This window comes from Leuresthes tenuis, unplaced genomic scaffold, assembly GCF_036924035.1.
Source record: "Leuresthes tenuis unplaced genomic scaffold, fLeuTen1.0.hap1 SCAF_17, whole genome shotgun sequence".
NCBI classification, from domain to species: domain Eukaryota; kingdom Metazoa; phylum Chordata; class Actinopteri; order Atheriniformes; family Atherinopsidae; genus Leuresthes; species Leuresthes tenuis.
The window spans coordinates 77,501-90,407 of record NW_027325371.1 but is presented as its reverse complement, the minus strand read 5'-3'; the positions used below and the strand labels follow the sequence as shown (position 1 = coordinate 90,407).

Sequence of the window (12,907 nt, the reverse complement as noted above, 5' to 3'; positions counted from 1 at the left end):
GGCCTTCAAACAAAACCTGCATTAGAAGTGCATAAAGCTAATTAATTATGGTCCTTTTGGCACCAGCCTCCCATGACCTTCTTATGATCCCGTTTGCTGTCCTTTGCAAACTTCTGCATCTTTCCGAAGACGTCGGCCACAGACGGAGAGGGGGTGCTCCTCGGGGTGTTTGGCTTTTAAATTAAAGCCGTAGTGCCAAAGGTGTTTGGAGAACAACCCCCTCTAGATACTTCGGTTAAACACTTGTTGCATACCGCAACTCTTTTCTCGCTCTCCGACACTTTAAAATGTCTCCACCCCGCCGACACATTTCTGAGCAGAACAGAGCGACTCTGTGGACATGTTCAGGGTTAACCTGTTTGTGTTCAGTCAGTGATGACAGCACGATACACGCAGAGCTGCGGCTTCCCACCTGATGCTGAGTTTCTGGCTGAATTCTCAGAGTTTTTATCCCAGTTAGTGCTGAGTACAGATAAAGTCATTGTAGTGGGTGACTTTAATATTCATGTAGATGTTGAAAATGACAGCCTAAATATTAACTTTAATTCTATATTAGACTCTATTGGATTTTCTCAGTGTTCACAGACCTACTCACTGCCTTAATCACACCCTTGACCTTTGACTCATGGCATTGAGAGTGAACAGTTAACAGTGTTCCCTCATAACTCTGTCTTCTCTGAACATTTTTTAATAACTTTTGAATTTACATTACTTGACTATACGGCTTCTGAGAATAATTCTACATATAGAAGGTGTCTGTCAGAGAATGCTGTAACCAGATTTAAAGTTGATTTCATCATCCTCAGGCTCAGGACGGGAGATTGGACTGAAGACAAGTTTCTGTCCAATCTGTTGGTTTCCTTCGCTCAGATATTATCTTTTGAATTGGCTCTATGTGAATGAATTGGATTATGATCACAATGAATTGAATTCCAATTGGCTTGAATAGTAATATATTATTTAAGTGCCTTGAGATGAGTTGTTGTAATCTGGCGCTTTATAAATAAAACTGAATTGAATGGAACTGAATCATGTGCTCACCTGAGCTTGGCTTTATTGAGTTTTAACACCTGCTGAGGAACAGTTGAGGTGGTGTGTTTTACGTACCAGTGTGTCCTGCGGTGTTTCCATGAGGGCGGTATCTAGGCGATGAGATGGGTTATGGGCGGGGCTTACAGATGGGGGGGGTGGGGCTATTGAGGAGTTCTGTAGAGCAGACAACCTGAAGACGTGATCTGGGTCTGGTTTTTCTCCTTGAATACAAACCAAAACGTTCCAGTGAGTCATGATCATGTGACATCATGATAGGGCATATGAGTGCGTGCGTTACCTAGGTGACAGAGGTTCTGGAAAGGTGACCAGAGGAACGGGTTGAGAGTTAAACTTCTCTGGAAACATTCAGCGCCTTTAGCAACACGATCCGTCTTACTGCTCAGAGACAGACAGGTGAGGAGTCAACAGATGGAGCGCCTGAAACAGCCTGAAACACACGGGGGCGGGGCTATAATTACCAGTAAATGTGACCCAGTAACGACAGCGTGAAGGAGGCGGAGTCTCCAAACTCTGTAATGATGTCATCCTGACTCTTCTGTTTGTTCAGCACTCCACCAATCAGGACCTGTTCTCCCTCAGCCAGTCTGCAAGCCCACAGGTGGGCGGAGTCACAGGAAAGAGATCAGAGGTCAGCGTTTTCAGAGGTTAGCGTTATCAGAAATCAGCGTTTTCAGAGGTTAGCGTTATCAGAGGTCAGCGTTATCAGAGGTCAGCGTTTTCAGAGGTCAGCGTTTTCAGAGGTCAGCGTTTTCAGAGGTCAGCGTTATCAGAGGTTAGCGTTTTCAGAGGTCAGCGTTTTCAGAGGTCAGCGTTTTCAGAGGTCAGCGTTTTCAGAGGTCAGCGTTATCAGAAGTCAGCGTTATCAGAGGTCAGCGTTATCAGAGGTCAGCGTTTTCAGAGGTCAGCGTTATCAGAAGTCAGCGTTTTCAGAGGTCAGCGTTTTCAGAGGTCAGCGTTATCAGAAGTCAGCGTTATCAGAGGTCAGCGTTTTCAGAGGTCAGCGTTATCAGAGGTCAGCGTTTTCAGAGGTCAGCGTTATCAGAGGTCAGCGTTATCAGAGGTCAGCGTTTTCAGAGGTCAGCGTTTTCAGAGGTCAGCGTTATCAGAGGTCAGCGTTTTCAGAGGTCAGCGTTATCAGAGGTCAGCGTTTTCAGAGGTCAGCGTTTTCAGAGGTCAGCGTTATCAGAGGTCAGCGTTATCAGAGGTCAGCGTTTTCAGAGGTCAGCGTTTTCAGAGGTCAGCGTTATCAGAGGTCAGCGTTTTCAGAGGTCAGCGTTATCAGAGGTCAGCGTTTTCAGAGGTCAGCGTTATCAGAGGTCAGCGTTATCAGAGGTCAGCGTTATCAGAGGTCAGCGTTTTCAGAGGTCAGCGTTTTCAGAGGTCAGCGTTATCAGAGGTCAGCGTTTTCAGAGGTCAGCGTTATCAGAGGTCAGCGTTTTCAGAGGTCAGCGTTATCAGAGGTCAGCGTTTTCAGAGGTCAGCGTTATCAGAGGTCAGCGTTTTCAGAGGTCAGCGTTTTCAGAGGTCAGCGTTATCAGAGGTCAGAGTTATCAGAGGTCAGCGTTATCAGAGGTCAGCGTTATCAGAGGTCAGCGTTATCAGAAATCAGCGTTTTCAGAGGTCAGCGTTTTCAGAGGTCAGCGTTATCAGAAATCAGCGTTTTCAGAGGTCAGCGTTTTCAGAGGTCAGCGTTATCAGAAGTCAGCGTTTTCAGAGGTCAGCGTTATCAGAGGTCAGCGTTATCAGAGGTCAGCGTTATCAGAGGTCAGCGTTATCAGAGGTCAGCGTTATCAGAAGTCAGCGTTATCAGAGGTCAGCGTTATCAGAGGTCAGCGTTTTCAGAGGTCAGCGTTATCAGAGGTCAGCGTTATCAGAGGTCAGCGTTTTCAGAGGTCAGCGTTATCAGAGGTCAGTGTTTTCAGAGGTCAGCGTTTTCAGAGGTCAGCGTTATCAGAGGTCAGCGTTATCAGAGGTCAGCGTTATCAGAGGTCAGCGTTATCAGAGGTCAGCGTTTTCAGAGGTCAGCGTTTTCAGAGGTCAGCGTTATCAGAGGTCAGCGTTATCAGAGGTCAGCGTTATCAGAGGTCAGCGTTATCAGAGGTCAGCGTTTTCAGAGGTCAGCGTTTTCAGAGGTCAGCGTTATCAGAGGTCAGTGTTTTCAGAGGTCAGCGTTTTCAGAGGTCAGCGTTATCAGAGGTCAGCGTTATCAGAGGTCAGCGTTTTCAGAGGTCAGCGTTTTCAGAGGTCAGCGTTATCAGAGGTCAGCGTTATCAGAGGTCAGCGTTTTCAGAGGTCAGCGTTTTCAGAGGTCAGCGTTATCAGAGGTCAGCGTTATCAGAGGTCAGCGTTTTCAGAGGTCAGCGTTATCAGAGGTCAGCGTTTTCACCGTGACAGATCACAGCTTCTGGGTGTGTGTGTGTGTTCTTACTTGCTGAGTTCCACGCAGCATTTTGCCAGCAGGAATCGAACCTGCGGCGTGGAGCAGCTGTGAGCCTTCAGCAGGCGGTATGCTTTGTACGGCTTCCCTGAGCGGTGGTAACAGGTGGCCAACAGGTAGAGCGCCTCCTCTGACCTCACTGAGACAGAGGTACACACACTCAGGTCAACTTTAAACCAACCACACTCTGAGACAGTTTTAGAGCTGCTTCTGCAGACATTTAGAAATGTAGAAATCTGGACTACAAACAGTTGAATGAACCGGTGTTACCTTCAGCGTAGAGTCTCTCTGCGAGGAAAACAGCATCCAGGTAGGCATAGTGGTTCAGAGCCTGCCACACTGCAGCCTGAGCACAGAGACAGACAGGTGCATCAACAGCTGGATCAACAGGTGCATCAACAGCTGGATCAACAGGTGCATCAACAGCTGGATCAACAGGTGCATCAACAGGTGGATCAACAGCTGCATCAACAGGTGGATCAACAGGTGGATCAACAGCTGGATCAACAGCTGCATCAACAGCTGGATCAACAGCTGCATCAACAGGTGGATCAACAGGTGCATCAACAGGTGGATCAACAGGTGGATCAGCAGGTGCATCAACAGCTGGATCAACAGGTGCATCAACAGCTGCATCAACAGGTGGATCAACAGGTGCATCAACAGGTGGATCAACAGCTGCATCAACAGGTGGATCAACAGCTGGATCAACAGCTGCATCAACAGCTGGATCAACAGGTGCATCAGCAGGTGGATCAACAGGTGGATCAACAGGTGCATCAACAGGTGGATCAACAGGTGGATCAACAGCTGGATCAACAGGTGCATCAACAGGTGGATCAACAGCTGCATCAACAGGTGGATCAACAGGTGGATCAACAGCTGGATCAACAGCTGCATCAACAGCTGGATCAACAGCTGCATCAACAGGTGGATCAACAGGTGCATCAACAGCTGCATCAACAGGTGCATCAACAGCTGGATCAACAGGTGCATCAACAGCTGGATCAACAGGTGCATCAACAGGTGGATCAACAGCTGCATCAACAGGTGGATCAACAGGTGGATCAACAGCTGGATCAACAGCTGCATCAACAGCTGGATCAACAGCTGCATCAACAGGTGGATCAACAGGTGCATCAACAGGTGGATCAACAGGTGGATCAGCAGGTGCATCAACAGCTGGATCAACAGGTGCATCAACAGCTGCATCAACAGGTGGATCAACAGGTGCATCAACAGGTGGATCAACAGCTGCATCAACAGGTGGATCAACAGCTGGATCAACAGCTGCATCAACAGCTGGATCAACAGGTGCATCAGCAGGTGGATCAACAGGTGGATCAACAGGTGCATCAACAGGTGGATCAACAGGTGCATCAACAGGTGGATCAACAGGTGCATCAACAGGTGGATCAACAGCTGCATCAACAGGTGGATCAGCAGGTGGATCAACAGGTGGATCAACAGGTGCATCAGCAGGTGGATCAACAGGTGCATCAGCAGGTGGATCAACAGCTGGATCAACAGGTGGATCAACAGGTGCATCAACAGGTGGATCAACAGCTGGATCAACAGGTGCATCAACAGGTGGATCAACAGGTGCATCAGCAGGTGGATCAACAGCTGGATCAACAGGTGGATCAACAGGTGCATCAACAGGTGGATCAACAGCTGGATCAACAGGTGCATCAACAGGTGCATCAACAGCTGGATCAACAGGTGCATCAACAGCTGGATCAACAGCTGCATCAACAGGTGGATCAACAGGTGCATCAGCAGGTGGATCAACAGCTGGATCAACAGCTGGATCAACAGGTGGATCAACAGGTGCATCAGCAGGTGGATCAACAGGTGGATCAACAGGTGGATCAACAGGTGGATCAACAGGTGCATCAGCAGGTGGATCAACAGGTGGATCAACAGGTGGATCAACAGCTGGATCAACAGGTGGATCAACAGGTGCATCAACAGGTGCATCAACAGCTGGATCAACAGCTGCATCAACAGCTGCATCAACAGCTGGATCAACAGCTGCATCAACAGCTGGATCAACAGGTGCATCAACAGGTGGATCAACAGGTGCATCAACAGGTGGATCAACAGGTGCATCAACAGCTGGATCAACAGCTGCATCAACAGCTGGATCAACAGGTGCATCAACAGGTGGATCAGCAGGTGCATCAACAGCTGGATCAGCAGGTGCATCAACAGGTGGATCAACAGGTGCATCAACAGCTGGATCAACAGCTGCATCAACAGCTGCATCAACAGCTGCATCAACAGCTGGATCAACAGCTGCATCAACAGCTGGATCAACAGGTGCATCAACAGCTGGATCAACAGGTGCATCAACAGGTGGATCAACAGGTGCATCAACAGCTGGATCAACAGCTGCATCAACAGCTGGATCAACAGGTGCATCAACAGGTGGATCAGCAGGTGCATCAACAGCTGGATCAGCAGGTGCATCAACAGGTGGATCAGCAGGTGCATCAACAGGTGGATCAACAGCTGGATCAACAGGTGCATCAACAGGTGGATCAACAGCTGGATCAGCAGGTGCATCAACAGGTGCATCAACAGGTGGATCAACAGGTGGATCAACAGGTGGATCAACAGGTGGATCAACAGGTGCATCAACAGGTGGATCAACAGCTGGATCAACAGGTGCATCAACAGGTGGATCAGCAGGTGCATCAACAGGTGGATCAGCAGGTGCATCAACAGGTGGATCAGCAGGTGCATCAACAGCTGGATCAACAGGTGGATCAACAGGTGGATCAACAGGTGCATCAACAGCTGGATCAACAGGTGCATCAACAGGTGGATCAGCAGGTGCATCAACAGGTGGTTCTGACAGTGGTTACAGACGGGCCTGATCGGCAGGTGGGACCGACTCAACATCACCTGCAGTGCACACCGCTCTGTTTCATGTCGGACTTCACGTCATGCCTTACGCCTCGGGCTGCGTCTTCCGTCGTTTCTTCCGAAACGCACTTTTTCTCTTTTTTATACGGCTGCAGCAGCACAAACAAACGGCCAACTGCTGGCATGGCTCTATTCCAGCCACGTGATTGGTTCAGCACAGCGCACCTCTCGTTGTCATTGTATTATTATCGATATTATCTATTGAAAAGTATATGTTTCATAAAGGTTACTCCTGGTAGCTATGGTTATATCGCCCAGCCCTAATCTGAGCTGCGTTATTGGTCGGAGGAGCTGGCCACAGGACAGAGAGCTGATGACAGAGAGATAATTTCCTATTATAATAAACGAGTGATCACAACAGAAGATATAAGAACGGTGCACTTCCTGTCCGACTTCTTCCAGCAGTGCTGCAGCGCGCCACGAACAGGAAGAAGTCAGCCGAGCCGAGTCCAAAGACGTAAAAAGGAACGGCGCCGTGATGATGTCACACACCTTTCTGTTGTGTCAAATCAAACAAAATGCATGTGTGACATGGCAGAGCGTGAGATGTGGGAAACGATTAGGCCTGCAACGATTCCTCAAGTAACCAGATTACAAAAAATGATCGAGGAGTTTCCTCTGCCTCGAAGCCTCGTTTAATTAAACTCAAAGTTCCCATTTTGCACGGATTCTTTTTAGGGCGACACGGTACCTACATTACAGGTGCTCCATCGACATAATGTACTTACAATATATACTTTACATGTTAGAGCTCGACCGGTACAGCGATATACATCGGGCCAATTTTTACAGTTTTCACTTGATCCGTGCGTTCGCCGATCAATTATCAGCCATTGTTCACGGTTCTTTTTTTGTTGTATTACTGTCAACAAATCTTCTCAGGAAAGTCCTCTGCACTACAAAGGCCTCATGCTGCTATGTAAAGTGCACAAACATTTAAGTGTTAAGATTGTTTATTTCTATTGTTTTATATTCAAATGTTCTACATTGTTTGCTACAGTTAATATGTTTTGTTAATAAATGTTTCTTTTTTTGTTTAAATTGAGACTGGTTGTCATTGTGTCATCTTTATCATGTAAATGGGGGGAGAAAAAAATTAAATCGTGCCAATATCGGCCCATAAAAATCGACTGATGTCAAATTAATCCATATTGGCCTTAAAACACGCTCACTAATACATATACATAATATCGGTAATAATTCGTATAAGATTGGTAAATCACGTAAAGCAGAAGACGATGGAAGCGGGCTTTTGGTAGCGTGTGAGTTCAGTGTTGATGTACAGAACGGCAGCAGAGCCAAAGTAACAAGAGGAAGAGACAGAAGATCATTTTAAATAGAAAATTAAGAGCAACATCAGGGCGTGTTTACATTGCAAGATGGAGCCGGCGGACCATAACAGCAGTATTCAGAGCTTCATTTTTATACTGAGGACAAATAAGTGTGAAACAACTTCATTTATTTTTATGTCTCATGAAATGTTAAGTTTGAGGTAATTTTATATATTTTTATAGGAAATTTTGACTGGAACGGTTTACTACTTTGCAAAATATAGATGTAAATAAAATAATAAATAAATAAATGTCAGTTTTTCTTAAAAAGGACACAAATTGGTTATTATTAGGTGATCTGTCTTGTTTTTTATTGTATATTTATAATTGTGCTTTAATTAAGCAAAAGTATGTTTTACTGGATTAATAGATGGAATATTCCATAGAATATTCGATAGCTGCAGCCCGAGAGGCGACGCACAGGTCTGGCCCTGAGAACTACCTGGATACAGTCAGAGTGTCCGTCCTGCCGGGAGAGGCTGTCAGCGGTGCAGCTACGTCTTTACGCCCCGTTACTTGCAAAGGAGATAAACACAAATGACTCTGCAGGAGGGCCTTCTGGGTGTTCTTCCACTTCTCTTTCAGACACCGGTGTGTCAGAAGCTGCCAGCAGACTTCCAGGCTTCCAGGCCGAGGCCCACACTTTCCTTGAGGTCATTGAAAAGCAGGTAAGCGAACACAACGTGTCACCGGATCATGTCAACATGGACGAGGTCCCCTCACGTTCTACACCCCGTGGGCCGAGGTGCTGTTGTGTAGCTTTCCTTTCCAGAGTAAACGTCTGTTCTTGGTCTTGGATTTTGTGAAATAAATTTCAAATAAATGCGATTTATAGTTGGGTGCAACTTGTTTTTCCTTTTCATGATGCATTTTTTGCCTGATGTGACTTACGCTGCGGAGCGACTTAAAGTCCGGAAAATACGGTACTTCTGAACACGCCACAAAGACAAGCTCCAGCTGAGCACAGGTGAAACATCCTCTGTGTACAGCCAGCAGGAGCTTCAGCAGACTCAGAAACCGGCCTTTTACCTTAAACTAACTACATGTACGCCTTTAATAAACACCAAACGTAACGTGTTACAGGGATCACTCACACCTGGTGAGAGAAAGTAACGACGCGCTACACGCCACGAGACGCCTGCTCTGCAGCTCCTGGCTGTCAGCTGGGTGCAGGGGGGGGAATCTCCTGTCAACACTCAGCTGGATGAACCACTTAGTTAGAAATACTAATAATAATAAACCTAAGAACAATAATAATCTTAAATAAGAAGAACCTTAAAAAAACGTCTCTCAGGGCCCTTGGGCCAACAGTAGATGGATCAGCTGAAGGTCCAGATGCATCTCTCAGGTCCTGTCAGGTCACAGCTGGATTTTTTCCTCTTTCTTAAGGACATCACTTTCAGATCCTGTTCATCTGCTGGAGATAGTTTTTTAGGCCTGACACTTCTTCTTTTGTCCTCCACTTGTCCAGTTTCCTCAAATGTTTTAAGGACACACTGCACACCATGCTGAGATATGCCAAGTTTTCAGCTAATAGCTCTTTGGGAATCACCTTGTTGCTGCAGAAATCCTATTTTCTGTCTGTCAAACTGTGTTTTCTTTGCTGTTTTTCGTAGATGCAGCTAAAGAAATGGGAACAAATGATGTGTCTTTGTGACAAAGTGCCTAAAGATCCAGTTTAAAATGGCTTCTTTGCTAAGTTGTCTGTTCTGTGTCGACACAACACTGGTTCATCCCTTGAGTTAGGAGCCTTTTTTCTGCCTGAAGGGTTCAAAGGTCAGAGTTAAGTGGCTGAACAAAGAAAAAACACATTCCTCTAAAGGTTGACACAGTGTTTCCCTACCTTCTTTGTCGACACACTGCCCTGCATGTTTACCTTCCTTCCCTGCTGCACAACTGACTCAAATAAACGGGTCAATTCTGTAAACTCTGCAGATGGCTGTTAAAGAGACATTCATTTGAATCAGGTGTGCTGGGGCAGGGAAGGAAGGGAAACATTCAGGGGAGTGTGTCTTGAGGACCAGGGTTGCAAAGCAATGCATTAAATAATCCCCATAAAGTTGCAAAAATGCTGCGTCACAAACACACCTGTGATATTAACGTTAAACGGCAGAATGGGGAGCTGAAGCAGCTTTTAGCCGTCGCTGATCACGTTTACCGGTAGCTAGCTGGTGTTAGCTTGTGGTGTAACCAGAGGCTAACGATTGTTGGTTAACTCGGTCCTGCAGTGGCTGATCTCGGGTCAGACTGTAACCTCACACCAAGAACAGTCACAACAGCCGTTTATTTTCATCGGTGAACTTTAAAGCTGAACTCCGGCGGACTGAAGCCGAGCATACAGACGTTAGCCACAGCGTTAGCCAGCTAACACCCTGTTAGCATTTTAGCTTTATCCGCGCTAACATCACTGATCTCCGTTCAGAAAGTCACAGATTGAGAAGTGTTGCTCATCGGCAAGGATACACAGCTAAATAACAGACCTTAAAATAACATGCCATGTCCATTGATAAATTCGGTATACAAACAACCCACGTTGAAAGGCTTGTTTTGTAGAAAGCAAACTTTCCACAATGTTTTCTTTCCCTCTGCAGCGATTTCTGAACTCAGCCAACCTGAAGGACCAGAACACGAAAACGCTGGGGATATATCCAGTTTTCCTTTTACAAAAACATTCTCGTCTTAAATCTTTGCTAAGGCAATACGCGGTACCAACCATGTTACAACATTTCACAAGAGTCTTTCTCATCCTAGGAATGATTACCCTACAGCAAGTGAAATTTAAATCTGGCAGTTTTTTAAAGGACTTTGGCACTATCCATCTATTCTGTAACCACACAGCCGTTAGCAAGCTGATTGGCTCTGTTTTAGTCCTGAGCTGAAAGCCCCTCGACAGACCTGAACTAGGTCTAACTACGGGGTAAAACTCCGGGCTTTGAGCGGCGGGCTGCGGGGCCTGCGGCGGGGGACAACTCTCCCACCGCGGACTGAACTAGCCACTGAGGCCGGCTTCATAAATACTCGGCTCCCCGCTCATGACAACAATCTGACGGCGTGTTTGTACCTGGACAGGTTCCTGCAGCACCGTCATTCCGCTTCCAGACTCCGTCTATCAGTTCCTGCCGTCTGTTTCTCCTTTTCTTTTGGGCCCTTTCTTCACTTCAGTCTCCAGGAGGAGCCGAAGCCGAACATTTGAACGTACCGACCGTTACCTGCCGAGCACAGCCGAAGAATCCCGAGGAGGATGACGACTAAAGGCGGAAACAAACGACTCTCAGGCAGCTGCGACCCCCGCTGGTGAATCGGGGTAAAGCAGATAAGAGTGAAGGTGGTGAGTGTAAATAATGTTGAATGTTTTATTGAAAGAACTTTGTTACCAGTTAGAGGCCGAGTTAAGTATGTCTACTATAGAATATTACTCTTTTAATGTATTTTAACTAATTAATTGCAGTTAAAAAGGTGGTAAGTTTGTCTAAAGGGAAATATATGTTCGATCTGCACAGGGAAATTATGCCTCCATCAACAAATTAGACATCCCTATGTGTGCCATGGTTTATTACTCAAGAATTCTGAATTCTATTTTTTTACCTTGTTTATTACAAAGAAATGTGAAAACTTCGAAATCTGATTGGATGACCAAGTATAGAAAATGAGGCTAGAATAATTGTTATATTGTTATTTTTTGGACTCACTTACTTTTGTCATTTTTGTAATCTCATATTTTGTACTATCTTTTACCCTTGGCCTGTCTTCCTTTAAGTTGATGTTTTATTTTGCAGCCCTTTGGTCAGCATTGTTGTTGTTTTTAAAGTGTTTTATAAATAAAGTGGTATCAGGAAAATAATTATGAAAATATATAAAGTCTGCAAATTAGTCATGGAAAGAAGTTGTCTGTACACTGTCAGTGCTGCCCTCTTTATGTTTTATGTTACTCCTGCATCTTGGCATCAACATGGATGTCAGTTTCACACCTGCAACCTGCTTAAACCCTGTAAATCAGTCACACCTCCCTGTGTGAACCCCCCTCCTCACAGGCTCAGCAGTTGTCTCAGGTGATTCCAACCCACAGGTAAAAAAATCTATCGCTCGTGGAGGGAGCCTGTCCCAGCTGCCACTTTCAGGCCCACAAAACCTTTAGAAGAGACGACTCACACTTCAATGCAACAAAACGCACACTTTATTTTTCACACTGCTGGTGGGACATCAGAAATGTGATGTCACCGTCACAGCTTCAGCTGCTAGAGAAATAAAGCAAGCAGAGCCTACGCTAATGCTACTGCTAACCCTGGTCATGTGACATCATCAGCATGGGGTGGGGCTTCAAGTGGAGATCACAGAGTGCAGTTTGCCTCAGGAGAGAGTCGACATTTAGCCACGGTCAGGTAGGTCTCCACCTGCAAGTACAGTCATCATCATCTTCATTGCTATGTTTAAATCACCATCATGACATCATCAGCCTCTTCATCCTCACCTTGTGCATGTCCTTCTTGAAGCACGCCAACAGTTCATAGGTTCGTCTCAGTGACTCATCAGCTCCCAGACTTTGATAATAATTCCCATACGGTGGCACCTGGGGGGTTGAGGGGTCTGAGAAGATCTCTGCTGGGTCCTGATTGGCCTGCAGGATCAGGTGGTCAGTCACACCGGTAACGCGGAGGCCCATAAAGGTGCTTTATGTGTGTTCTCACCCTGATCAGCAGCAGTATTCCTGTCTTCAGCTCAGACAGTTTAGGTGAAATCTGGGTCCTGGGGGCCGAACTTCCAGATAGGAAACGGCTGGGAAACTCCCAGGACTCCACCAGGCCGTAGGAGATGGACAGCAGCTTCAGCACCTACAACCAATCAACAGATAACTTGTGTCACTGTGTTGTCTATAGAAGGTACTCTCACACATCTCTGATGCCACACTTCCCTTTTGCTTGTTTTTAATCACGATGTGATCTGAAGTGGTGACCAAGCAGCTTTATTCTTGTTTTGACTGTTTTATAGAATACAGGAATGGAGCCGGCCATCTTAAGCATCAACATGCCTTTCAAACCACATTCCACTAACTTCATATCAGAGCTAATCAATCTATGCTGACACAATGTTACATTCCTCACATATAAAGCTCTTAATGACCGAGCTCCATCACATCTTAAAGATCTCACAGTTGGAT

At 46.1% G+C, this 12,907-nt stretch overlaps 2 protein-coding genes across 2 annotated transcripts in view; both read right to left on the bottom strand.

Annotated features, from left to right (window-relative positions):
- cdc27 (cell division cycle 27) overlaps window positions 1–10,987 on the bottom strand; it is a 31,808-nt gene extending 20,821 nt beyond the window's left edge. The window contains exons 1-6 of the mRNA XM_072368419.1: window positions 10,814–10,987; window positions 3,761–3,836; window positions 3,482–3,629; window positions 1,512–1,637; window positions 1,331–1,428; window positions 1,108–1,253 (exon numbers count right to left, since the gene is read on the bottom strand). Of these exons, the coding sequence (XP_072224520.1) occupies window positions 1,108–1,253; window positions 1,331–1,428; window positions 1,512–1,637; window positions 3,482–3,629; window positions 3,761–3,836; window positions 10,814–10,840 (621 nt within the window). The 5' untranslated portion in view covers window positions 10,841–10,987. The remainder of the gene's footprint in view (window positions 1–1,107; window positions 1,254–1,330; window positions 1,429–1,511; window positions 1,638–3,481; window positions 3,630–3,760; window positions 3,837–10,813) is intronic.
- A 916-nt stretch (window positions 10,988–11,903) lies between these two features.
- The window catches only part of gh1 (growth hormone 1), a 5,253-nt gene continuing 4,249 nt past the window's right edge, over window positions 11,904–12,907 (bottom strand). Inside the window, exons 4-6 of the mRNA XM_072369244.1 lie at window positions 12,438–12,581; window positions 12,221–12,367; window positions 11,904–12,143 (exon numbers count right to left, since the gene is read on the bottom strand). Of these exons, the coding sequence (XP_072225345.1) occupies window positions 12,081–12,143; window positions 12,221–12,367; window positions 12,438–12,581 (354 nt within the window). The 3' untranslated portion in view covers window positions 11,904–12,080. The remainder of the gene's footprint in view (window positions 12,144–12,220; window positions 12,368–12,437; window positions 12,582–12,907) is intronic.